Here is a 27,196-nt window from a genome sequence, read left to right as displayed (position 1 = left end):
TGTTCTCCTGCCACTCCAAGAGTGACGTTCAAGGACACCAGTCAGACTTGAACGCACGTGACCTCCTCGACAGCTAAGGTGGCTTTCGGAGGCGGAGAGCACGAGCAGGACAGCGCCTACCGTTGTGACCCCGTGACGGGAGCCCAGAGCCGGGCTGCTAACGGCTGAGCTAGAGGTCCGTCTCCGCAAGCCCCGCCCTCTGCGGCCACTCCCCGGCTTGGGCCCACCCCGGGATCGGGGAGAGCGGCGGGGGACTGCGAGCCACCAAAGCTCCGCCCCGTGAGTCCTGCCCCACCGGCAGCCCGCCGGGCCCGGTGGCCGCGGGGCCGCCTCTACTGGCTAGCGGCAGTGACTCGGCGACCTTGAACCTAGAACCGGAGCCGCGAACCCACTGACCCCAGCACCCCAGCAGTGGCGCAGACTTTACCCAGCGCGAGGGGCGGAGCGGACCGAGTGTCCGCAAACAGACTGGGACGATGTTAGCCTTTGCTGCCAGAACCGTGGTGAGTTCGCCCAGCAGGGCCATGGACGGGACAAGACGGGCGGGCCTCCAGCAACGGTCAAGAAAACCTCAGACCGGCTGGTAGGGTGCGATCTGCAAGGTGGATAAAGGAGACCAGGTAAGGGGTGGGTTCGATCCAGAAGAAGACTGAGAAACCTAGGTTCAAGTCTTTTGTACCTTTCCACTCCACTCCTCCCTCATGCTCCCAGTTATTCGGACTCAGACACCTGTCGGGGCTACTGGTTAGAGAGCTCAGCCCAAGGCTATGCTTCTGCCCGACTAGAGCCACTTCTCCAAGCCTACCCAATCTCCTTGAGTTGATCAGATGTTCACCCTCCCCATTGCATATTGCTAAGAGAACCTCAGGTGGAGACTAATACTGAAAATCCCCCAAACAGGCAGGAGGAGGCAGGAGGTGGCAGGCTGCCCCTCACCATCCTTATCTACAGCAGCTATCCTAATGGTGAGCTCCTGTCCTCTCTGATTCAGGCTGTCTATCCAGCTGTGAACTGGACTACCCTGTCAGACACTGGGTTGGCAGCTAAGACTGAGATTCTACTAAGAGTCCTGGCAGCACCTGAGACCCTCCTCACAAGCCATCCCACATCCAACAGACTGCCTTCCGTCATCCTCTGGGACCACCTTACTGCATAAGCACTTTAATGCTAGGGAGACTGAAACAAGGAGGCAGTCAGATCCCATGGTTGTGCTAATAAACTGAGCCCAGATGGGGTCTTTTGGCTTATTACTCACAGCAGAAGCACGAAAGCACTGCTGCCCTGCGTATCTTCCCCACTATTGATCCCAACCTGGATGATCCAGAACTCATTTAGAAAAAACAAACAAACCAGGTTTGGGTAGAGGGGTGGCCACCAAAGGCCCAGAGGTCTGGAAGGGAAACAGCTGGGCAGGTGTGTGGCAATCGTTGGTTGTCCACTAGTGGCCCTTCCCTGGCATCTCCTGTCTTGCACCATTCCCAAGCAGGGCTGATTTCAGGGCCACAGGTTAGCGGCCAGCCTGTTTCCACCCTCCAGCCAAGTTTTCCCACATCAAAAAGATCTATGAAGATTTTGACAGGTGGATTTTTTTAATACCTCTCTTGGCTTGCCTCTCTGGAACTGGGCCCATCCAAAGAAGACAGGAGAGAGCTCCCAGTCTCCTCTTACCTCAGTACCTACTTCCAGCCCACTTACCTGCCTTACTCCTCCTCTTCTGGAGGCTAGGGAGAGGCAGAGCGGCATCTGCAGCCCAACAGCTACCACTGCTCCAGCCTTAGATGCTACCATGCCAGTGGCTACTGCCTCACGACCCTTCACGCCTGAATTGTGAATCTTGTCTTCTCTTTCCAGTCCAGGCAGGTGGCTGCTCTTGCTAGTTTCTGCTCGTCCAATTGGTAGCACAGTTAGGCTTAGAGGTCCAGCCCAGGCAGACAGACAGGGCTCACATCCTCAGTCCTGCCATGGAGGACGAGCAGCAGAGAGAGAAGGTATGGAATGGCGCTACTGCCGCTTGCCTGCCACTGTGCCAGCAGCCTGGGCCCTTCCTGTCTTGCTTTCTGCCACCTCCAGAGTCTTCGGGACTCCCTCTCCTGCCTCTCTCTGCCACCTCTCATCCTCCATGCCAGGCCACTCAGCTCTCTTGCTGCAGCACTGCCCACACCCCTCACCATCGCCCCACAGTGGAGAGAAAGCACAGAGGCTGAAGCCTCCCCCAGAGGTGCTGTCACCAGCTTACCCATTTCCAGTTCTCTCTGATTTCTTAAGCAGGAAGCGGGGTGTGGGGGGGTTGTGGGTGTGTGTATGTGTGTGAGACATGGGGGGCTTTGCTTAGAGAGTCAGCTGCCACCTCTCTCATGCATCCTGACAGGTGGGAGGTCCCCTTACCTCTGCCACCCCAATAATATGACTCATCCACACCCCCACCCTTTCCTAGCCTTCCTGCACCTATAGGCCCCTGAGAGACGGTACTCTTGTACCTTGGGGGCTGGGCATCTAGGGTAGGCCCCACCCATGAAGCTGTCTTTGCCTCCAGGGGATGGCATATAAGGCCTAGGACTGTAGTTTGGAAAGAGCTGTGCTTCAGTCTGAGAGAATGAGTAGGCTGTTCTGCATCCCACAGGTAAAACCCCTGGGCCTCCTCAAGCCCTCCTCCTTGATGAAGGTTTCTGGTCGCTTCAAGGCCCACCAAGATGCACTGCCAAGACTGCCTGTGCCCCCACTTCAGCAATCCCTGGACCATTACCTCAAGGCACTGCAGCCCATCGTGAGTGAGGAAGAATGGGCTCACACCAAGCAACTGGTGGATGAGTTTCAGACCTCAGGGGGCGTAGGGGAACGCCTACAGAAGGGACTGGAGCGCAGGGCCAAGAAAATGGAGAACTGGGTAAGTGAGGTGGCAGCATCCTGGCAGTTGCCTGGGGGCCATGGGTCCCCCAGAACACCCCCAGAGCTGGTACCTAGTTAGGGGCATGGGGAGAAGGCTGGGAAGCAGGGTGGTGCATCAGCAGGTGAGGTCATGTTCAGCAGAGGAATTACATGAACATTTTTGAAAAGGTGCTGCTGGCTGGGACTGGGACTCTGAGGTAGAACTTTTGCCTAGCATGTATGAGACTCTGGGTTCCACTCTCAGGGCTGAGGGGAAAGGAGACAGAGCTATGAATGGCAGTGTCTGTCAGAGAAAGGGCAGAGGAAAAGGAAGCCGCAATATGGCCTGCTTTGGGATAGAGCCTGGGCTGGAGTGTGTTGAGAGCAGGATGGGCGGTCAGGGAAGGAGTGCAACTTAAGCTTGGTGGGACGACAGCCTGCGGTTGCTGAACATGTTCCTGGCTCTGGGTCTAATCAGTTAAATTTGTTCAATTTATAAAACACATCTACACTGGCACATGGTACACATTTCTGCATTCACAGGATACATAAAGATTAAGGGGGGAAGAGAGCCCAAGCTGCTGGGCAGGAGCCAGGGGCAGTGATGAGGCTGAGGCCTTCACCTGGAGGGGAGTGTTGGTGCCTAGGCCTGGCACAAGGAGACAGGGAGTCATGAGGTCCAATGCTGTTTGGAAGACAGCCAATGGCACTTGCTAATACAGTGGGACTGAGGGGTGGGAAGCGCCCTTTTGAAAGCAACTGGGAAGAAGGTTACCAAGATGAAGCTCAAGAAAGCTGGCTATAGGGGACAGCTGGGTGAAAAAGTCACCCTCAGGCCCCACAGATATCAAGAGCCACAGAGTCAAGTCCCTTGGGAGTTCAGTATTTCAGTCTCGTCTAAATACCTGTTCCCATGGACCCTAAGGCAACTCTAGATGAAGTTTTAACCATATAATTGATGGGTAAATGCATATGCTTATATGAGCTGGTGGGATCAGTAGACACAGACTCTGCGGGGACAGAGCTGTGGGTCTGGGCCAACTGCAGTGGGAAACGGAAAGTGCCCGGGGTTGATGGACCTCAGTGGAGTCTGGAGTCACAGGTGGGAAATAGGAACTAGGCGGGAGTTATTAGGGACAAGCATTTGCCAAGCCTTAGCAGGTCAGGGCCTTTGACTATGGAAATCAGAATGCTGGCCTTAAAAGGATTTTAGAAGCCAGGTGTGGTGGCGCACGCCTTTAGTCCCAGCACTCAGGAGGCAGAGGCAGGTAGATTTCTGAGTTCGAGGCCAGCCTGGTCTACAAAGTGAGTTCTAGGACAATAGGACAGCCAGGGCTATACAGAGAAACTCTGTCTTGAAAAACCAAAAACAGAAAAAAAAAAAAGACCCTAGAGATTCTAGGATCCAGTAGCTTTCTGACTTCATTGAGCCAAGGACTCTTTGAAGCCAAAGGCCCTGACTAGAGTTGGGTCATCGCAGGGCCCTGAAGCATTGCTGCCTCTGGCAGGAGGCACCTTCTCCCCTTGTCTAAACTGTAGCCTGCAATCCCTGTAGGTGTGAAGGTGCCTGCATGAGAGGGCACACCCTTGTCTGTCCGCTTCCTACCACTGAAGAAGCTAAGACCTAGAGAGGTGGACCAAAGTCTACATCCTCACAGTAGCTTTCAGGAAGACCCCGATATGTACAGAAGGCCTGCATGCCTCAGTGCCCAGTCCTTGGCTATGAGTCAGTAGGTGGCAGTCACATGTCTTCCCTGCCTATGGCAAGTCACCTTCCCTTGTCTCTTACCAAGGACCCTGGGTGAGTGGCTCGATGCCACAGGTTAGTCAATGTATGTGACGCAGATCCGTTCTGCTGCTGACTGGGACGGGCATGGAGCACACGGGGAGGTCTAGGAACCTTTAAGACATAGGGTATAGCATCGTGGTGCATGGCTAGCACATGGGAGACGACACAGGCTAGCCTACTCTGCAAAACTCTGGGCCAGCCAATAATACATAGTGAGACCAATAAATAAAAGTAAAGTAAAGTAAAATAAAATAAAATGCAAAGGGGGATATGTGGAAGTTATGGACAAACACTACTTATTGTAAGTTGTAATGAGCACAAAAAAGGCTGAAGTACTGTCCACACCATGCCCATGGCTGATCCATGGGGCAGAAAAATGACCCACCGCATGTTCTTACTCTTAAATAACTTACCCTCTCAGTGAGGTTGCCCCTTAGGATTGCCCTGATTTTGAGATGAAAGCCAGTGTCCACCTCCTAGTCTAAGGTGAGTGAGGAGCACCAGTCCAAGTGTGTAGTCCTGCTGCAGGCTGCTGCTCCTTGGACAATTCCCAGCTGTAGATGGTTGGAAGCCCACTTGCTGGGGCTTTTTTCTTCCATGTCATTCCTTGTGCTTTATTCTACATATCTAGGCATGTGTTTTATTTACTAGTGTATTATAATCATTGACAGGGAATTTGTAAGATAAAGTAAACGCTCAGCGACGGAATGTGAGCTGATTAGCGAGTGTGTGGAGTCGTGGATTCAAGCCTCAGCAGCACACATACACACAGAACCAAACAAGAGGAAAGCTGCTCACTGGTTTATTCCCTGGCCAAGTTTGCTTAGAGTTGTTTTCCCAGGTTTTTCTCTAGGCAGTACCAATCGCACAGGCTCAGGGGAAGATGATGTTGAAGAAGGGAGGGAAGGGGCTGTGAACCTCAGCACTCGCTGGGAGATGGTCCGCAGTGTCTGGGGTCCTGATCAGCTCTACTCTGTCCTTGTGCAGCTGTCCGAGTGGTGGCTCAAGACAGCCTATCTCCAGTTCCGCCAGCCTGTGGTCATCTACTCCAGTCCAGGAGTGATACTGCCCAAGCAGGACTTTGTGGATCTACAGGGTCAGCTTCGGTGAGTGTCTGAGACTGGTGCAAGGCTGGGCAGTGCCTGTGGACAGGGCTCTGTGTGTTTCCAGAACCCTCAAATCTGCACCCTAGGAAACTGGAAAGGCCTTGGCCCTGTGCTTTCATCTCACCAACAGCCTCATCTTACAGATGGGGAAACTGAGGCTCAGAGCAGTGAGGAGACCATCTCCCATGGACACAAGTCAAGAGGACAGGCTTCTCGTGCCAGGGCTTTGCAATCGTTCACCCTCCAACCGTGCCCTGAGTCCCTCCCACTCTGCTCAGCTGGCCACACAGTGACCTTTATACACAGTCCCCTTTTCCATATTCAGCCATGTCACCTGCCCTGGCCCCTGTTCCAGTCCTACCAGAGATAAAAATACTAGCAGCAGGGATCTCTTGCCCAGGAGCCTGCCACTCATTACTGGCACCAGCTTCTCTTAAAGAGACCAGGGCAAGAACAGAGAGAAGCTAGGAGGGGAAAGGAAGAAAGACATGGGCTCAGTGGTCTGGTGATCCTGGGCTACACACATACATGCACACACACACACACACACACACACACACACACACACACTCTAATAAAGGGACCAGGGCTTCTGGTTACAGATGGGACTCAGCCTGGGTTCTCCCACATACTAGATGAAGTATCTTTATTTTACATATCTTACTTCACCCATCCACACTGGGACGGGGGATGGCCTCAAACATTGGGGAATGGTTAGTGTGAGGCAGGAAGCCCTGAATAGCCCAAGGAGGAAGAAGTTGACCCTAGTGTCAGGGGGACACGAAGACTCAGAAAGAGAAAGGGGCCGCTGGGATCCTTGGGCCCTGGAGGGTACCCTTGAATCTCCAATCAGGAATACTTCAGGCCAGCTGGCCCTTCGTGGGAGTCGGTCACCGCCTGCCTCCTATCCTGCCATAGTGTGCCACTGCTGAACCCAGGTCCTTTCTGGTCCTCTCCTGCCAGGAGCGCTCCCCACTGGAGATGGCTCTCACTGCTGCAGGTCTACTCTGAACTCCTTAGGCCCATGTCTCTTGAGGGGCAGTGCTGATTCCACAGGTCCTTCCCACACTTGGCAGGCATCCCTGGCCCAGGGTCCTCCAGTGGCTTTAGATCTCTGCTTCATCCTCCAGGTTTGCTGCCAAACTCATCGAGGGTGTATTGGATTTCAAGTCCATGATTGACAAGTGAGTAGCCCACCCTGACCTGAATACCACCCTTGCCCACACCTGCCTAATACTATAGGTGCTCTAGCCCTGAGCACCCAGTGTGTCAGTGCGGGCACTTAGCGGGCCCACGTCATTTTCTTTTTTTTTTTTTAAAGATTTATTTATTTATTATATGTAAGTACACTGTAGCTGTCTTCAGACACACCAGAAGAGGGTGCCAGATCTCGTTACGGATGGTTGTGAGCCACCATGTGGTTGCTGGGATTTGAACTCTGGACCTTCGGAAGAGCAGTCAGGTGCTCTTACCCACTGAGCCATCTCACCAGCCCCGGCCCACGTCATTTTCACTTCCTGTTGGCCCAGCTTTGGAAGGGGTTGAGGACAGTGATCAGTGAGAGTGGAGACATTTAAGTCCTCTGCTCCAGCTACCAGGACTTCTCCTAGTGACATTGACATCCCAGTCAAAATGGATCACAGTTACCTGTGACAAACTGAAGCCCAGATAAAGGAGAAGGAGGCAGTTTGCAGGTGACTCATAAACAGGACTCTAATCCCTGAAAAGTCCAGGGATTTTTAGATTTTCATCTTTACACCCTGATAACACCTGCTCTTGCTGGTGGCAATGGCGACACCAAGGAATAAGTCCCTCACCCAGATCAAAGTAGTATAGAAGGTGTCTGTCCACCCTGGCCTCTTCCCCATTCACCCTGCCCAGTGGCCCCTTCCTGTGTCCACCCACAGTGAGACGCTGCCAGTTGAGTTCCTGGGAGGACAGCCGCTGTGCATGAACCAGTATTATCAGATCCTGTCTTCTTGCCGTGTGCCCGGCCCCAAGCAGGACTCAGTGGTGAACTTCCTAAAGTCAAAGAAACCACCCACACACATAACCGTGGTGCATAACTACCAGGTGGGCACCAATGCCCAGTCTAAGGGGCTCCAGCCCCAGCCCCAGCCCCAGCCCAACTCCAGCTCCTCCCTGGCCCGTGCTGCACTAGTTGTGACCTCCATTGCCAAGGCCAGGAGAGGCTGGTGGTCCTTCTCTGCCTGAGGTCAGCCCTTCTCTCCCTGTCTGGGCGTCACAGTTCTTCGAGCTGGATGTGTACCACAGTGACGGAACACCGCTCACCTCAGATCAGATCTTTGTGCAGCTAGAGAAAATATGGAATTCCTCACTGCAATCCAACAAAGAGCCTGTTGGCATCCTAACCTCCAACCACCGAAACACCTGGGCCAAGGCCTACAACAACCTCATTAAAGGTACTTCCAGGGCAGGGGTGTCCTTACATGCCAGATAGGTCCCATCCCAAGCTGGGGTAGCCACCACTTTGTTGGACCCTCAATCTGGAGCAGGTATACTGGCCCATTTTATAGATGAGAAAACCAAGGCTCAGGTTGACAAAGCCAGTTCCTCCCTGTGAAGTAGCAAGTTGGATTTAGACAAGTGTTCTGGCTGAGGTTCCCTTCTCTGTACACTCTCTGCTCCCAGAACCACTCCCATCAAGCCCTATATTGGCCATGGGCATTATCAGAGTCTGATTGCTGGTTTTGAATTCTGGACTGCCACGTCAGCTCTCTATGTGACTCTTGGACTTCTGCTTTTCTATGTCTGTAGTGTGCCAAGTGTTGTGCCCTGCCCTTTGCAGTATGGGGCATGCCTGTAGGAATTTGTTGAAGGCACAGCACTAACTGTGCACTCACAATTCTGCACACGCCCTGAAGGCCCCAAAGATGGGAAGTCCCCATCTTCAGAGGGGCATGAGGCAAGAAGTGCCCAGGGCAGGAGACAATGAGTTCTGATTCTCTCTACACCTACCCAACTCCTACAGACAAAGTCAACCGAGAGTCGGTGAACTCCATACAGAAGAGCATCTTCACCGTGTGCCTGGACAAGCAAGTGCCCAGAGTCTCAGATGATGTCTACCGAAACCACGTAGCGGGCCAGATGTTACATGGCGGTGGTAGCAAGTTCAACAGTGGCAACCGCTGGTTTGACAAGACACTGCAGGCAAGTGAGGACCTGGCAGGGCCATGGCCTCAAAGCTTGGTTCACTGAAGCTTTGAACTTCCTGCCCCGCCTCCCTTAGGCCCAGCGTCCCCAGCCTCCTGTTTGTAAAGCAGGCAGGAAGTGAGGAGGCTGATGCTGCTATAATTACCAGGCAAGCAGCCTGTCATTACCAGGCCTGCATGCCACTGACCCCCCCAGCAGAGCCTTTAGCATGCAGACGCTCACTCTCTGGGGTCAGTCAGTGTGGTACACTCTGGGTATGACGTCTCCTCTCTGCTCACACACAGGAGCAGTAGAACTGCCAGGGTGTGCCTCTGACATCTGCTCTCAGATATGCGAGCATAGAACGCTTGGGTGGATCTGCATATGCACTGGAGATGGCTTCAAGGGCCCTTCCTGTGAGACCCACCCGGAAAGCACATGGGTCAAGGATCCTCTCCAGGAATCGGGCTGACAGGACGGGTCCTTTGTCACCAACAGTTCATTGTGGCAGAAGACGGCTCCTGTGGGATGGTGTATGAACATGCAGCTGCAGAAGGGCCCCCCATAGTTGCTCTTGTGGACCATGTCATGGAGTATACGTGAGTATGGTTCCAGCCTCACTCCCGAGTTCCTGGTGACATACAGGTGACAGACTTAGAGAAATGTTACTCTCTACTCACAGAGTCAATGTGTCTCTATCTCCTACCCCTAGCTTCAGGGACTCCTCCTCCCCACCTCAGTCTCAGGGGCACCCCTGGGCTTCAGTGACACCAGCATGAGCCTTAGGCCTTCCTGTCTCGTGCAGAAAAAAGCCTGAGCTTGTGCGGTCTCCTATGGTGCCCTTGCCAATGCCCAAGAAGCTGCGGTTCAACATCACACCTGAGATCAAGAAAGACATAGAGAAGGCCAAACAGAACATCAGCATGTAAGTGCAGGGCTGGGCCTGTTAGGGGAGGACCAGCCACAGGGCTTCCAGGTCCTACTTCTCACCCATGCCTCCCTCTCGCATCGCCACCCCAGCATGATCCAGGACCTGGACATCATGATGCTGACGTTCCATCACTTTGGAAAGGACTTCCCCAAGTCCGAGAAGCTAAGCCCTGATGCCTTCATCCAGGTAGCCCTACAGCTGGCATACTACAGGTGCGCCTTGCCCGACCACCTGCCCTACCGAGGAGGGGAGGCGGGGTACAGGCAGCCCTGTGGAGACGTACTGAGACCCACCTCCCACGCAGGATCTATGGGCAGGCGTGTGCCACATATGAAAGTGCCTCTCTGCGCATGTTTCACCTGGGCCGCACTGACACCATCCGCTCAGCCTCCATAGACTCGCTGGCCTTTGTCAAAGGCATGGGTGACTCCACAGTGCCGGTGAGAGGGCTAGAGCAAGGGTGTGTAGACTGAGCTAGGGCCTCTCCTTCCTTTCCTGTTGACTCTTTGCAAATGGATTGTACCTCTATGGTATTTCAGCCCCACTGTGGGCAAAGGGAACTTAACAGAGGATGGAGCCATGAATTTAGTTCTAAGCTTTCTGGCAAAACCATGTATCCGTAAGAGACACGCCAGTCTCTGTCCACTCATGCAAGTGAGTGCCAGGCTCCAGAGAATGAGGGGATGGGAATGTAGTACTTGCTGTGGTGCTGGGTACAGAGCGAGCTGCTAAGGTGGAGAGGGAAAGGAAGGACAAGGCTTCAGCTTCCTTTCCCCCCTCCCCCCCTAGGAGCAGCAGAAGGTGGAGCTGCTCCGGAAGGCTGTGCAGGCCCACCGAGCCTACACTGACCGCGTGAGTGAGCCCTGCTCTTGTCCTTAGCCTGCCTGTCTGTCCTGTCCATCCTTCTGTCCATTCCTGCTAAGAACTGCCTCTTCCCAGAGTTCTGGAGCACCTGGAAATCTGTTTTAAATTAATAATGTCATTTGAGCTGGGCAGTGGTGATGCATGCCTTTAATCCCAGCACTTGGGAGGCAGGGGCAGGCGAATTTCTGAGTTTGAGGCCAGCCTGGCCTACAGAGTGAGTTCCAGGACAGCCAGGACTACACAGAGAAAACCTGTCTCAGAAACAAATAAACCAGAAAAAAAACAAAAAACAAAAAAGCCAAATAATGCCATTTGAAAGTGGGTACAACTAGGGTCATCCTAGTAACCCCCCTGGCCCCAGTTCCATGATTACAGTGAGCACAGGCCGTTGGGTCTGTGTTTCCCACTCTCTCTCAGCACCTCTCCTGTAGCAGTTGGGGCTACAGCCAGGAAGGTTATGGTGTGGCCATCACTGCATGCCCATGCTACAAGCCATGCACACACTGCCTGTCGTGCAGTGCACACTGGTCCCCATCCATGTCACACAGCTATGCAGACACTGCCCTGTTAAACACATGGACAGACACCACCTATCACATAGCCTGTATAAGCCCTGCCCTGTTCCATGGCATACACAAGCCCTGATCATGTTGCATGCATCTGTAGCTCTCATGTTTATCCTGCACTACTCTCCTCCCTGGGCAGAAGAAGGCTAGCCTCCTTAACCCTGGGTTTCCCCATCTCGGAGGTGAGGACAATTCTACCTAGACACCTTGGTCTCATGGTTCTAAGAGACCAGAGTCTGGAAGGGACAGCACTGTCACAGGGTTCCGAGGAGGGCAGGGATGCCCTGTGACCTTGTGGCACCTGCCTCTGACAGATCTCCTACCCACAGGCCATCCGAGGGGAGGCCTTTGACCGGCACCTGCTGGGTCTGAAGCTGCAGGCCATCGAGGACCTGGTCAGCATGCCTGACATCTTCATGGACACCTCTTACGCCATTGCTATGCACTTCAACCTCTCTACCAGCCAGGTAGGCCACTGGCTCAGGTTCTCCAGGATGCTGGTGACAGAACCCATTGGCAGGGGCTGGAGAGGTGGCTAAGAGCACTTGCTGTCCTTCCAAAGGACCCAGGTTCAGTTCCCAGCACTCATATCAGGTTGTTTACAATCACCTGTAATCTTAAATCCTAGGGATCGGATGTCCTCTGCTGGCCTCTGGGCACACACACACATAAAATATAAATAATCTTTACAGTCCACTGGCAGCTGGACCTTATCGGTGATGTGGCCCACATATGTCACCAAGTGGGTTCCCAAGCAGGAGCTTGGGGTAGGAACACTGCTGTAACAAGGGTGGAAAGACTTAGGCCTCTTAAGAGAGAGAATGTTCCATTAACTCACTGGCCAGCTGAAACTGACTACCTGCTGAGTACCAGCTGGCAGGTGCTGGGTGCTGGGACACAGCTCCACACAAGCCACAGTCCCAGGAAGCTCCCAGGCTTGCTTGTGGAGCACAGGCAAGGAGGCAGGCATGGCCTCGGGGCAGTGCTGGGAGCCCCGAGGAGGGCAGTGGGAGGACTGCTCCCTCCAGGAATGTGAAGGCAGGCTCATCCTGGGAAGAAAAGGGAAGCGCACAGGAGAGGAGTAGACACAGAGAGGCCACTGCAGGCCTGGGTGTGAAAGCTTAGCTCCTGCTGTCCCTAGGTCCCTGCCAAGACAGACTGTGTCATGTTCTTTGGACCTGTGGTCCCAGATGGTTATGGCATCTGCTACAACCCCATGGAGGCCCATATCAACTTCTCCGTCTCAGCCTACAACAGCTGTGCTGAGACCAACGCAGCCCGCATGGCTCACTACTTGGAGAAAGCTCTGCTGGACATGCGCACCCTACTCCAGAACCACCCCAGGGCCAAGCTCTGAGCCCAGGCCCAGACCTGCCACTTCCACAGCCAAACCCACTTTGGGATGGACACCTGCCATGGCTCACTTCCTTGGCTCCCGTGCCCTCCAGTTTGAGCCAGAAAAGCATTCTCTAGCAAGGCCCCAACGTCCACGCCAAGTGCCTTCCAGGCCCTGTCCTTAGCACCTGCCGGAGTCCATGTGCAGGGCTGAGTCCAGAGGCTGAACAAGACTAAGGCCCAGGTTCCCAGTGTACCATCCACTCCATGAACCACGGAGAAGAAAACCAGTCCAGCCCATCCCTTCTCACAGCAGGGGCTGGGAAGAGTTCCTTTCCTCAGCCTGGCCAATCTCTTGTCATCTCCACAGCCAGGCCAAAATCTGTCTTCATTGGTAAATGCCCAAGGACCAGGAGTGGGAGGATTATCTATCGATGAGGGCTCTCGACCTCCCCATAGCTAAGGGTTAAGTCTTTGTAGCCAAAGGGACAGCTGAGGCCCAGCCTCCACCAGCCCACCTCAAGGTGCCATCTCCCTGCTGCCACACTCTGGTGACTCTTGAGCCCCAGACTTCTTGCTTCCATTCATTGTGATTCTTGCTGCAGTCATGGTGGCATAATGTGATTATGCCAGGTGATCAATAAAGGGAAGAAGTGCTGGTGACGTTGATTCAGCTGAGGGGCGAGCAGGGCAGATGGCTGGCCCTGCCATTTGCTACCTGTCTCTGGTTCAGGGAGCTTGTATCCAAGCAGGCAGTGTGGGCCAGCAAGCTCCCAGAGACAACATCCTCAGGCTGAGCTGTGACAACTGAGGTGCTGAGGCAAGGATGTCACCAAACCCTAATGAGCCACCTTCCTGTCCCATGGTTAGTGCAATGCTATGGATCTGGGGTGGCACACCCCAGGTGCAGCTGGCCTCCACTGAACTCAACAGGAGGGGCAATGGAGCAGGGACACACTAGTGGCCCAGTCAATACAAACATGCTGACTGGAAGGGGGCTGGAGGAGCTATCACTATCAGAGTTCCCAACCTTGACACCTGCTAGAGGGTACATGTCCTGCGGAAGCCCCTGGGTACACATGTGCTTGGAATGTGGGGCCGGGAGGCTGGCACCCCTGTGAAGCGCTCCATGACCTGACTGGCCTGTGGTCACCTAAGGCAGGGCCTGCAACATAGGATGAAAGCACCTCAGAGAAGCTAACGTCACTGCTACTAAATGGCAGGCTCCCAAGAGTACATTAGTCATCTGTAAGGCAGGGAAGGGCTCAAGACTCTGAGGCTCAGCTCACCCAGGCTCACACATCCCTCAGCTATCCCAGGGCAGCAAGTATACAGAAAGGAACTGCCTAGCCCGGGTGCTAGCAGGGGCTAGCCAGATTTCCCCAGGATGTATCCTAGTTCTGACTAGGCCACAGAGAAGAGCTGAGCTCCACTGTAACTAAAAACTGTCAGTAATGTGAAGTCTAGAATACATTCTTTCTCCTGGGGGTCACTACTAGTTAGAAGTCATAATCCAGCTGCTTCAGCAGGCTTCCCACTGTAAGCGTGCATCTCCCACATACCCCCACCCAGAGGGTGTAGCACATAACCTGCCAGGAAGGGAAAGCCAGCCTGTGCGCACTCAGTGCTGCACGGCCTCTGGTCATCAGCTTGGTGGCAGGCAGTTCTTCTAAGGCAGAGGTCTCCTCAGTGAGGCAGACAATGCATGTGGAGTTGGATATGGAAGCCTCGTGAAGGGCAGACCTCCCCAGTCCTCAGGACTATTCTGTGGAGAAAAACCTGGCCAGAGGCAGGCTGGCAGGGAGGGAGGGCTTTTGACAGTAGCACAGACCAGACATAGTGGCATAGCTATGTACCAGAGGCTGGCAGGCCGTGGCAGATGTTGGGGCCATTCAAATCCTCACTTTGGGGGGCTAAAGGGGATAAAATATCCTGGAAATGCTTGTGACTTCATGGTCTTACCACATCCTTGTCCCTGAGGGCCATGTGTGCCCCAGCTGTCCCAGCCTCCTTTCAGAAGCTCAAGTAATGTATGCTCAGCCTCCAGAGTTTCAGATTTTATTTTAAAACAATAGTAAACAATTTCATTTGATTTCTTAAACCACCTCACACTTGGCTTGTCTCAGGCAAAAAGTAAAAAATAAAAATCCTACAGGGGAGGGGGGTTGGATGTGACTGACCTACCTCCCTAGAAACCAGCCCTGGCCCTGGCATCTGAGGGGCTTGGACACGGCCTTTAACAAACACAAAGGAAAGCACCAAAAACTTGTGCTTCAGCAGCAGGTTAGGGACCTCCAGGGAGAAATGGGGGAGGGCTCAACAGCTCCCCCAGGGGCTGCTTCAGTTCTGGAAGCATCTCCACAGCTGTGGCAGGGCAACTTGGAGAGAGTCCCTTAAAAGGGACTCCTGGAAGCTGGGAAGCTGAGATCAGAGAGCCCACACCCAGGCAGACCCCAGGACCAACCTGCACTGGTTTCCAGCCTCCAGGGCAGGCCAGGAAGGACAGGGACAAATCCAGAGCACATGGGCAGGCGATGGGGGAGGGTGTCTGCACTGCCACACAGCCAGCATCCCAGCTCCTGCTAACTCTTTTGTTCAAGTGGGGATGAAGACAGACTGCTACCCGATGGCCAGACAAAAGGAGCTGTAAACGCTTGGGTGTGCTCACCCGTATGTGCAGGCTCTTTTGTCAGGAAGGGATAGAGGACCGGAGAAAGCCCTTGTGATGTCGGGTTGGTAGAGGGAAGAACACAAGCCAGCAGCCCAGCCGACAGACGGATAAACAGGTGCTGACTCTGGGCCCTGCCCCAGACGAGGAAACACTGACAAGGGTTCTGGAATGGCGATGGTGGCAGGGACAGCAGGGGAGGCCTCGCTCCTGGGCCCTAGGCCCTGCTCAGGCCCAGCAGGAGGCAGGCTGTCCTGCCTGAGGCTCAGAGCACAGGGTCTGGGAGCTAACCTGAGCCCTGTGTACACAGGGCAGCCGCTGCAGAGTGGCCTCTTCAGCATGAACTCGACAATCCCAAAAGAATAAATAGTGCGCATTCTGCTACCTGCACTTTCTGATCTCAGGACCAGAGGTACACACGCTCTACCCACACACTGAGGCCCGTGCCAAGAGCACTTTCCACCCAGTCAGGAGCTGGCAGCAGCAGAGACAGGGGCTCTGGCCATGTGACCCACACACAGCAGGCCCTCCCAGGATCCTGGCTGAGGACCTGACTCAGCACTTTGGTCCACCGTGTCCATTGAAATTAAAATAAGAAAAAAAAGGCTCCACTTGGTGACTCTGGTCTGTAGAGGTCTCTGCTTCACCCCTCCATCCATCATTCTGTCCATCCTGCAAGGCATGGTGCAGGCCAGATTCGGAGGCTAGACCCAGCCACGCCCACCAGTCACTGCAGTTTCGTTCCCAGTTTGCGCTGTCTGTTCCTGCAAAATGGGGCTGGCTTAGATCCGGGGATGTCTGGTGCTGAGTAGCCAGTCAGTCCCACAGCTCCCTGCTTAGTCTCAACACCAAACCACAGCCACCCGGGGCCAGAGCCGGGCCAATCAGAGCCGCTGCCATGGACTGGAACCTGAAGAGCATTTGTCTGGGCTGTATCACGATGGCCTAGGTTTCGAGCTCAGGAAGTGAGCCAGGGGATGGGCAAGACAAGAAAGGTCAGTGGTCCTTGGCTGGGCCTGACTAATTGTGGACAAGTCAGCCCAAGGTGGTTCTGCTACTACCTACACCAAAGCAGCTACAGGAAGGTGTATGCTCTTCCTATAAGAGGGCGCAAGCAGAGGAAGGTGCAGTGAGGGGTTCCCAGGCTGGAAGCAAAACCTCTGCTGTTCTCTGGAGAGCTAGCTGAGGCTCAGAACAGCGCTTGGGTGAGATACCTGGAGAACTAGAAAGCTAACATGGCCCACAGGGTCCTGGTGTGATGGGGCCCCAGCCCTCCAACTTGCTCCCCGGGCTCTCACACACTAATCTGTCTCAAAAGATCGTGCATGCTGTTCCTCGACTGAGATGCCTCTGTCATCCCTGTGGCTGTGGCCTGCGTCCTCCTGGGAGGTCGGTAGACTGTCCTGCTCTACTTTGAGCTCCTGTCACTCTCTAAACCTCTGAGCTTTGCTCACTAACATGGATCATGTTGCTGGCCCGTCCTTCTCATGGTCCCTGCTGCTGTGAACACCAGGAAGGTGAGAGCATGGCTGTCTGTCTCTGCGCTCAGCCTCTACACACAGCCTGACCCGGAACAGGTGCCAGGGGGAGAATGAAGGCTGTGGCAGCTGGCTGAACAGGGCGAGACAGCGCTGGTCACCCTGGGAGCCAGGTGGAGGGCTGATGGGGCCTTTCTGCCACTAATGGGATTGCTTTGCCCTAACCCTCAAATCCCCTTTCCTCAGGGAGCCAGACTTTACCCTTAAGCTCATTAGGATAATGTGGACCTTGGCGTACTAACTAACACATTGCTTAGCTGCTGGACACCTACCCTGCTCTACCCTTCCCGATGTCTCCCATTACCCTCCCAGGCTTCCTCGAGTGCCTGACCTTCCTCAGCTCCCCTCAGACCTAGGGAGAAGCTGGTGTCCCCAGCCCTGAGGTACTCCATGCCAGACTGGGAGAAGTTAAGTAGAAGAGTGTAAATCAGGAGACGCCAAAGTCCAGCTTTGCCCCAGCTTGTACTCCGCTTCAAGCTGGCCCCCAGCTCAGTGGGCTTCAGCTTACCCACCTAACAGAAAGCTGACTAGAGCTGAGGATGGCCACACTCATGGCCCTGAAGACCCCTGAGGCCCAGGGCTTTAGAGGTAAAAGTGTACATACTGGGCCAGCAGCTTCCCACCTGCTCCCTCCCCCACTAACAGACGGAGCTCAAGCAGCCTTCTCTCTGAGCCTCAGCTTACCCACCTGAAAAAATGGGAGTACAACATACGTCAGTGTGAGAAACAGAAGCAAGTCTAGCTTCTGAGGAGCCTTCCAACGGGGTGGGGAGTAGGCAGTGATGACTGCTGTCCCCGTAACTCACCTGGCTTCTGCCCTGGTTACTGTGTACTCAAACCAGAGCACATTGGGAATGAGGCTCGTGTCCCGGATGAGGAAAAACTCGGAGATGGGCCTGTAGAGACAGATACCCAAGAACCAGGGCCACAGTGAAGGTGTGAGCAGACCACCAAGCTAGACGTCCCAACAGTTCCTGGAGCCCCACAGCCTCCTCCACAGCTCCACAGACTCTGGCTGCCCTCTAAGTCTCTAAGTGCCGGGGCAAGGACAGAACATGGCACTGTGGCTGCTAAACCTGGGAGACCCATAAGCCCCTGAGGGAGGTGGTAGCCAGGGCAGTGGGTTCTAAGCCTTGTGCCATCCACGACACAAAGCTCTCCAGATATAAGTGCAGGAAGGGCAGGGATGCGGAGCTGGGACGGGGAAGTGGTTACCAGGCTGCTATCCTGGGAAACAACGGAGTGAGGATTTCCTGCGTGATGATGAACCAGGCGACGGCCATGAGGCTTCCAGCCACGCCCCCATAAAACACCTGGCTCCAGGTGTGGTACAGCAGGTAGACCCTGGGCCAAGGCCAGAGAGGAAATACATGAGAGCCAACCAGGTGAGGCCTACACAATACCCCATGCCTGACTTTCCTAACAGGTTCCTCAGGACCCTGGGTATAGGTGTGAAGATACACATAGATAGAATGGGCATGTCCAAAGGGCAGCAGGCATGCAGAAACAAGCCCACCTCCACATCTGCTCCTTTCTGTCCAGCTCTTAAACCAGAGCTTGTCTGCATAGCCCCCACTCCCCACTCCACTCCCCACCCCAGAAAGCTGGGGACAAATGCCTAATGCAAGAAGCTACTGTTAAAATCACTGCTTATCTGCTACATTGGGAAGGGCAGTTGGAGCCCTGTCTGTTAAAATTAGAGACTGGATTCTTTTTCCAGTCATAACTTATAGTGTCCGGGCCCAGGTCCACAGAGGCTGTTCAAAAGAGACCATGACCTAACAGGACCCAGGTAGGCAGGCTGCAGGGTGGGGCTCTTCCTCCCTCCATACCTGCTATAGGAGACGAGAAAGGCTGCGGTGAGGAGCCCTAGAGACAGCACGTGCCTCCACAGCAAGTCCAAGAACCTGGCGTTATTTGTTTGGTGCATTCTGGGAAAAGAGGCCCATCAGACAGCCTCCGCCCACAACCTGTAACCAGGCCTCCCAACAGCCCCTGGTCCCATTCAAAAGCCTTAGTGCAGCAGTCCCCAGCAGAGCACAGGCACACGGCAGGGGTACGGGTGGGCTCTCACCTTAAATACAGGAAGAGGAAGGAGTAGACGGAGAAGAACCACATGAACTGGGAATGGCTGGAGGGCATCCCGTACTTAGTGCCCACTGCTGTATGTAGGCCTGGGGGAGAAAACGAACAGGGCATCATGGCAGATACAGGCTTCCTCAGTGTCCACCATGATGATCTGGATCCCCAAAGTCCCAGCCCTACCTCCACAGGGCCGAGGCTCCTGGATGACGTGTTTCATCAGCCAGTTGACGCCCTCATTCAGTGCCAGTCCCCCAAAGAATGAAATCTGCTGGCAAAGACAGGCACTCAGCTGGGCCTCTGCATACCTGCTGGCTGCCACCCAGTCCCTGCCACCCAGTGCCCGGAACTGTGGTCTCTCAATGCACAGGGCAGACCAGTGAGTGAAGGACCTGGGCCCAGCCAGGAGATCCCTACAGGCTTTGCAGGCAAAGGCACCATAGGCCAAAAGAGGGTTCTGGCCAACAGCTGGGGCCAAAGCTCACCGTGTGTAGCTCCCGCTTGAATATGATGAGAGTCACAAAACCAACAGTGACAAAAATAGGGCTGAGGCTCAGGTAGGCCAGGAGGTGGCCAGACAGATCACCTGTGGGGACAGAGGAACAGCATGAGACAGGGCATGGGGTCAGAAAAGGGCTCTCAGCCCCTAGAAAGTCAACAGGGCTTAAACAAAAGGGGAAGTCCTAGAGCCCAGGGCCACAGTCATGGACATTCCAATGCCCCACAGCTGTAAGGGATCCACACACCTTGAATTTCAAGAAGGTGTCTGTTTGTCCCCATTTTACAGAAGGAAGTGAGTCTCAGCATGTCTACATGACTTGTTCAACTTACACAATCAAAGAGACATGGGACCTGGCTGAAGGCATCACTCTGTCAGAGGGGAAGCCTGAACCCCAAGGTCTGGTCTAGCGTGGGGCTGGAGCCTCTGGTGAAGCCTGTGCTCTTCCAGACACCGGAGATAGAGGGACACTGGAGACTCCAGCAGAGCCACCCACAACAGTCAGCAGTTTCTCAAAGCTTCTCCACAGGCAAGGCACTGTGTTTCCTCTCCTGCCAAAGCCTGGACGGAGCCAGTGAGGACCACTGGCCTCTCGGAGAGCCAGAGGCTAAGATCAGAGGTATGTCTTTGGACAGGCAAGGCTGCGTCCAAAGGCCACTCTCACCACTGAAACAAGGTGACTGACTAAAAAGCTGCTCTAAGGCCAGGTGCCATCATTCACTTCCCATAGCAGCTTGAGTTGCTTGCAGGAACTAAGGCAAGTCTACCTCCCTAAACCTCCCCAACCTTTCCTTTGGGATGTATCTTCTCCAGAACTGTGTAGGAGTGATGTCAAATGCCTGGCAAAGGTCTCTGGCACACAGGCCACTCGTACAGTGGTGATCAGAGGCTGGGTGAACCCAGTATGGGAAATGGCCCACACCAGCAGTCTGGCTTTACACAAGCAGGCATGCACCCAACTGAGGGCAGAGAGCAGATTCCAAGCCTTAAGGGACAGATTCATATATACTTTATCTAGCCTTATCAGGAAAGACTGACTTAAGAGTTGGCCAGAAACCTAGGTTCAAATGTTGATACTCACACACACACATACACACACACACACACACACACACATCCTTCTAAGTAACTTTGCATGAGTGCCCTTCTCTAAATCCATGTCTTCCCATCCCTGAGATCCTGACTCTGTCACAGTTCAACTGATAACTGCTGGGCTATGGGGACAGGGAACAACAGCTAGGGTCCCTAAACCTCTGACCAATTCCTCAGGTTGTCTTACAGCAGATAAGACCCTCAGGCTTTCCTGAGGCCAGCTCTCTCTATGCCCCACACCTCCCCTGCCCTTGAGATACGCTTGCTTAGGCCCTGCTTACCAGAGCCTGTGCAGACCTGGCCCACTTCCCTCCCACCCTCTGCTCCAGTTGCAGGGACATTACTGCAGCTCCCTGAACACACCGTGCTGTCCTACTTCTCGACCCATACATACACACGTGGCTTCCCCCACCTAGGATGCTGCCTAGGTGAACTCAAAAAACAAAAGCTAAGAGGCAGCACAGCCACAATCACGGGGGTAAGAGCCTGCCATCCCAAAACTCTCGGCCTGACTGATAAGATGTGTGACTGGGACATGGTGACCCACTGGCTAGTGTAAGTAGCTGTGTGGGGCCTCTGTACTTTAGGGTAGTGACAAGGTCTCCATAACCTACTGTCTCGAGTGTAGCAATGCATGACACGCCACAGGACTCAGGCATGAAAGAAGCATGTTCAGTGTAGTGAGTGACATCAAGTGCAGGGGTACCTTGCCAGATATGCTCGGGCTCAACCAGGTCCCACATCACACACAGCCTTGTATGTGTTATGGTGTTCACAGCTGCAGGCTCTTCTCATCTGAAAGGCCATGAGCCCTCCAAGAAGCTACTCTGACGCCAGGGACGGAGAGTCGGGAAGCTGTGGAGACCCCAGTCAGGTCTCTCCCCTTCACCAGGCCTGCTTTCCCTCCTCTGGGGCAGAGACTTTCCATAGAACAAGAGTGCAGGGACTTCATCATTCCAAACCCTGAGCTGGCCCAGGGCCTAGCACCCGGGAGATGCTAAGGGAATGCAGAATGAATGGATGGATGGGTGGTTGGGTAATGAACAGGCACTTTGATAGGGCCCAACCCTGGACTGCCACACCTTAAGTATAACCCAGAACACCCAGAGCCAAAGTTCTCCTGGCCTGTGGCCCTGTGTTCTCAGCAGACCCAAGTTCTCAGGCCCTCTACCCAAGAGGACAGGCCCTTCCTGGACAACCAGAGGCCAGCAAGGGGGCCCCCCGGCTGCTCAGCAACAAACATTTATCCAGGGAGGGTGCTGGCAAGCTAGAGAGATACAGGTATTTACTGGGTGTCCACTGTGGGCCAGGCTCTGTGCCCAGCACCTCTTAGGCCTGTGGTCATTTGAGTCACACACCATTACAGAAAGGAGACACTGTACTTGGAGCCACTTAAGATGAAGTGACTGGAGGGGTGGTGCCTACCCTGGAGCCCGGAAACGTCTCACCCCAAGGCCTAAGCTCCACTCCACTCTATGGAGCCGAGCCGGAACTTCAGAACCGTGGCTAATGGACCTTCCCACCAGAGAGGCGGGCACTCCCAGAGGCGTGTCAGATGGAAGCTCTCACAAGTCAGGCTCCCAGGGGCTGCATGCCCCCTTGGCGGCTGGCCTCTGCCGCGCTGCTCAGGGCGTGGCGCCGCAAATTCTCCCAAACCTGGCCTGGGTTTGCACACTCCCTGCAACTGGGAGCTTTCTCCAGCGAGCAGCCCGCAGCGTAGTGAAGGAAACTGTCACTCCCTGCACGGCCGAGCAGGAGTGCGGCCTCTCAGGCTCGGGGGAGGGCGGGGCACAAGGGACAAAGTCCAGGCCCAGATCCTCGCCCGCCTTATCCAGACCCTCCCCCGGCCCAGGACAGCCCACCAGCACCCCGGGACCCCGGAGAGCGACTCGGCCGCGCAGCCGCAGAGCGCACGAGCAAGCCGCTCACAATTTCTCCCAGCTCATCGCCGCTTCACTGCGCCTGCGCGGCGCGCGCGCCGGCCGAGCCCCTCCAAGGCTCGCTGTTTGACAGTTCCCACCGCGGTTCCACGGCGCCCCGAAGGCGGTCCGCGCGGCCCGGAACGCTCGGGGCTGTGGCGGCAGCTCCGAGAGAACGTCCTCGGAGCCAGGGCAGGCTCTTACCTGCAGCGTATTCGACGTGGGTGAGGGTCACTGGCCGCCATGAAGCGGGGACCGAGCACTGTCCGTCCGCTGCCATCTTACCCGGAGACCGGGCTTGGCGGAGCAGCCAATGGGGAGCAAGGGGGGCGGTGGTCCTGACCTATCACGCCGGGGAGACGCCACGCACCCAATCCGAGGCTGATTGCAGGTAGTGGCGCAGCCATTCAGTGTGCAGGCCGTGAAGCTGGCCCGTGCGGCGAATCAGAGAGCGGGGACTCGCGCAGCTTTGCCAGTGCCCAATCCCGTGCGAGTTCAGGTAATTGTCTAGCCAATCAAGAGAATGGAGGACTCCAGTGCAGGACAGAGCGCAGAACAGCCAATCAAAAGGTAAGCTTAGCTCGGAGTGTGGGAAGAGCGAGCCAATCAGGCGCTATCTCGGGGGGCGTGTTGTACTTTGGTGGGAGCTTTGGTTCGGCTGGCACCTGCGCCCAGAGTTAAAGCTCATGAGAACCCAGAGCGCAGTGGAGGAGCAGCCTCAGCACCACCGGGTCTCAACCGACCCATTTGGAAAACAAAAATGTGTTGCTCGCTATGAAGGCCAGGCTTGCCCCAGCATCATTCTGCCTCGTCCTCCAGGTTCTGGCTTCCTATCCATAAATGTAAACTGAAGTCAAAGACCTAGTGCAGTATTTTATAGCCCTTTACTGACAGACAAGAGGTGCAGTTCCGCAAAGGACCTTTTCTGTTAAAAAATTATTGGTCCTCACTTCTGGGATGTAGCACATATTGTAGGTATCTTAGATGGGATGCTATACGTTTCAATTACGCCGTAGCGTAGTGAGGCCACTTGGGACCATTTTCAGTATAGTCCAGATGTTCCATCTACCCTTCTCTGTTTCCCCAAAACATTCTTGAAGAAACAGCCACACCTCCCACCCACGTCCCCTTTCTGAACCCACTCTCTCCAGACAGACCTACTTACAGTCTAGGCCAGATTCCAATTCCTCAAATTTCTCTGCAAGGAATGGGCACACACACTCCTGCCCCATTTGCCTGGCCCAGGCTGACTTATTTGTCAGTTCATAGCTTCAGGTTCTGAAGATTAAGAGAAGGGCCTCCACAGAAGCAGGGGAATTTCTGTGAGTTGGAAGCCAGTCTGGGCTACCTCGAAGGCGGTGGGGAGCTCCAGTGGTCTCCCACAATTGCACCTCCTTTGCCTACCTCATCTCTGGCTACACTTGACTGTAATTATTTCCTTGTCTGCCTCTGCCAGTATGCAACGGTTCTCTGACCTCTGACTAAGGCCCAGAGCATGTACAGTAAAAAAATAAAAATAAAAGCAGGTTCCGGGTCTGCCTGGGGCCTGGGGGTACCCAGTAGTTCTAGGTTGGAGCCTTAGGCCCTCCAGACTAAGCTACAGTGGCTTAGTCTGGCAGCCTGTGGAAGCCAGAATTGTAGGTTACTCTAAGTAGGCTGGGGACTCAGAATTCCCCAGTGGTGTTCAGCTTGTCTTCCGTCTCCCTACCCAGCCTGAACTTATCCAGCTGGCCCCACCTCCTAGTCACCTGCCCTTAGCTCTCTCTCAGGCAAAGTCATTATTAGCCTTTGAAAGAAAGAGGTGTGAGACGTGGTCATGAGCTTCCTAGAATAGTTCTCTGAGAGAGAGGGCACCCATGGAAGGTCAGGCTGCCTTGCACTTCCTCAGAGTCCCAGAAACACAGAGAGAGCATCCCTAAGGAAGTGACAAGATGAAGAACTGAAAATGTGTGGGAGTTATTGGGGCGAATCTGCAGCAGGAAGAAGAGCTGGATTTCTTGTGGTCCAGCCTTGCTGGGTGAAAGAATCCCAGGATGCTGGGGGAGGTGGGTGGGACTGGGCCATTGAGTCTCTGAGGGAATAGCTAGTGCTGAGGGTACAGAAAGCTCTGAGGGTAAGTAAATAATGAAGGAATCTTTTTTTTTTTCCCCCGAGGCAGGGTCTCAGTGTGTAAATTTGACTGGCCTGGAACTCATTATGTAGATGTTGTGCAGATCTCAAACTCACTGAGATCCACCTGCCACTGCCTCCCAAGTGCTGAGACTAAAGGTATGGGCCACCACACTCACTTGCTTTTGCTATTTTTTAATTATATAAAATATTTAAGAAAGGCGTGGTGGCACACGCCTTTAATCCCAGCACTAGGGAGGCAGAGGCAGGCGGATTTCTGAGTTCGAGGCCAGCCTGGTCTACAAAGTGAGTTCCAGGACAGCCAGGGCTATACAGAGAAACCCTGTCTCGAAAAACAAACAAACAAACAAAAAAATATTTAGCTGAGTGGACACCCTAAAATTGTAGCAACTGAGAGGCAAAGGTAGGAGATTGGAATTCCAGCCCATGCTGGAATTTGTCTTTAAAAAGGGGGGGGGGGCAGATGGAGCATGCCTGTAATTCCAGAACCTGAGAGAGGCAGGAGGATCAGAAGTTCTGGTAATCCTCGGGTCACATAGTGAGGTCTTGGCTAGCCTGGCATACCCAAGAATCTCCTCAAAAACAGAATGGGAGGGGGGGGGGAAACTAAACTAAAAACCAAACTGCATGTGTGTGTGTGTTTGGAAAGCTGAGGCAAGAAGATCCAGAGTCCAAAGTCATATGTTCATTATATGTTCATTATATGTTCATATGTGACATTATTATAGGAAGGTCCAGACACCATATGAATAGAGGTCAATGTGTTTCAGAAGTTAGACATTCTTGTGTAAGAATCCCCCAGATAAGGAACAACCGATGTGCCTGTGCAGTACCCTAGGTGACATCTAAGGGCATCCATCCCGTGTCTGGGTCTGCACCTGCTATAACTGTCTATACAGTTTCTCAGGCTTGGCACTGACTGTGGCAGCTGTGCGTGCTGTGGCGTAGAGCCAACCTCGCTGTGAGTGCTCAGCACTGTGAACTACTGCTCTAGTCCCATTGACTCCTGGAGGACATCTGGGACCAGGGGCATCTGGGACCTCAGGTGTGGGCTGAGTTACAGTGCCCATGTGGGTTAAGAGAGACCAAGTAAAGCCCTGGGTACATCCATCTTTTGATGTACCTGATGGAGGTATGCCCAGGAGACATTGCAGGGTCCCCTGACATGACAGAGGTGACACAGTGAGACCAGCTGTGTGGATGAGGGGCTCCTTCTCCCCCCTCAGAGCAGAGCTAATCAGTGTCATGTGAAGTCCCTGACTCTTAGTCCCTTGTGCCTGCCAGTCACAGTGGTCCTAGGTGATAGCACTTGTTTTGTTCATATTTTATATGTGTGGTGTTTTGCGTGTGTGTGTGTGTGTGTGTGTGTGTGTGTGTGTGTGTGTTTGTATACCATGTGTATGCAATGCCTGTGGAGACCAGAAGAGGGCGTCAGATTTCCCTGGGACTATAGTAACCAATCCTTGTGAGCCACAGAGTGGACACTGGGACTCAAACCCAGGTCCTCTAGAAAAGTAGCCAGTGACTTAACCACTGAACCTTCACCCCAGGTATTTTTGTTTGCTTACTGACAGGGTCTCGTGTAGCCCAGGATGGTCTTGAACTCACTGTATAGCCAAGAGTGGCCTTAAACTACTGATCTCCCGTCAGCACTAGGATTCTAGGCAAGTCCTACCACACTGGACTTGCGAGGCAAATCTTCTTGTGTCCAGTTTGAGTGAAAACAGAAAGGCCGGGTGCAGCCAGCTATTAGCCAAAGGCACCCAGCTGATATGTACCAGAACAGGGACTTGTGCCCACAACTACCTGACAGGTTCTTAACCACCCTGATTTTTAGAACCAAAGTACTGGCTGCCTGCTCCAGAGACCTTTTGTTTTGTTTTGTTTGGTTTTGGTTTTTTCAAGACAGGGTTTCTCTGTGTAGCCCTGGCTGTCCTGGAACTCACTCTGTAGACCAGACTGGTCTCGAACTCAGAAATCCACCTGCCTCTGCCTCCCAAGGGCTGGGATTAAAGGCGTGTGCCACCATAGCCAGGCTCCAGAGCCCTTTAGAAACCCAAGACCCAGGCTTCCCTATAGCCACAGGGTCTTCGGACAGGAGCTAATACATGTTCCCGCTGCCTCCTCCTTTGGCACTGAGTAGCAGGGCATGTCATTAAGCTTAGAGACCTGGAGCTCCACTCTGGACACACACCCACTACACTAGTTTGTGCACAAAGCCACAGCTGAGGAAAACATCTTCCCTGTCCTTGCCTCCTGAGAGGTGGCTGTCCTTCAACAGAGACAGGACATTAAGACCCCCAGAATGAAGAGAGAATGCAATCAGCCTGGTGCTGCCCTGGCCCTCAAGGAACTTCTGTTTCCTGGTGGTTGTGGAATTCCAAGGTTCCAAAGATGACAAAGACTGCTGTGTGTGGTGATGATGTACGGAAGGAAAGGGGGTGAGTTCAAGGCCAGTAAGAAGCACATAGCAAGACCCTCTCAAACAAAACAAAACAAAACAAAACCAGGCCCTGGAGCGATGGCTCTGTGGTCATGAGCATGTACTGCTCTTCCAGAAGAAACTTCAGTTAAGAAAATGCCTGCATAAAATTGATCTATACACAAGCCTGTAAGGCATTTTCTTTTCTTTTCTTTTTTTTGTTTTTTGAGTCAGGGT

At 53.9% G+C, this 27,196-nt stretch overlaps 2 protein-coding genes across 4 annotated transcripts; one reads left to right on the top strand and one right to left on the bottom strand.

Annotated features, from left to right (window-relative positions):
* The first annotated feature begins 57 nt into the window (after positions 1-57).
* On the top strand, positions 58-13,272 carry Crat (carnitine O-acetyltransferase). 3 transcript variants are annotated; one of them, XM_021156665.2, is made up of 15 exons: positions 58-503; positions 1,852-1,988; positions 2,621-2,884; positions 5,642-5,760; positions 6,891-6,944; positions 7,668-7,833; positions 8,009-8,183; positions 8,753-8,931; positions 9,412-9,512; positions 9,719-9,838; positions 9,934-10,056; positions 10,149-10,284; positions 10,634-10,696; positions 11,604-11,741; positions 12,416-13,272. In XM_021156665.2, the coding sequence occupies exons 2-15, from the start codon at positions 1,962-1,964 to the stop codon at positions 12,629-12,631; spliced, it is 1,881 nt and encodes a 626-aa protein (XP_021012324.1). In that variant the 5' UTR covers positions 58-503; positions 1,852-1,961; the 3' UTR covers positions 12,632-13,272. The 3 variants fall into 3 exon arrangements, with proteins under 3 accessions (XP_021012324.1, XP_021012323.1, XP_021012325.1); XM_021156664.2 differs by lacking the exon at positions 1,852-1,988 and having other exon boundaries at positions 59-503; XM_021156666.2 differs by lacking the exons at positions 58-503; positions 1,852-1,988 and adding an exon at positions 519-620.
* A 1,378-nt stretch (positions 13,273-14,650) lies between these two features.
* Positions 14,651-22,868, bottom strand: Dolpp1 (dolichyldiphosphatase 1). Its single transcript, XM_021156667.2, has 8 exons — positions 22,612-22,868; positions 19,383-19,483; positions 19,081-19,165; positions 18,890-18,989; positions 18,648-18,746; positions 18,031-18,159; positions 17,622-17,711; positions 14,651-16,041 (listed from the first exon to the last, which is right to left on the bottom strand). The coding sequence occupies exons 1-8, from the start codon at positions 22,685-22,687 to the stop codon at positions 16,005-16,007; spliced, it is 717 nt and encodes a 238-aa protein (XP_021012326.1). The 5' UTR covers positions 22,688-22,868; the 3' UTR covers positions 14,651-16,004.
* Positions 22,869-27,196: the final 4,328 nt, after the last annotated feature.

The sequence above is a fragment of the Mus caroli genome, chromosome 2 (assembly GCF_900094665.2).
Source record: "Mus caroli chromosome 2, CAROLI_EIJ_v1.1, whole genome shotgun sequence".
NCBI classification, from domain to species: domain Eukaryota; kingdom Metazoa; phylum Chordata; class Mammalia; order Rodentia; family Muridae; genus Mus; species Mus caroli.
This window is presented reverse-complemented; position numbering and strand designations above follow the sequence as displayed.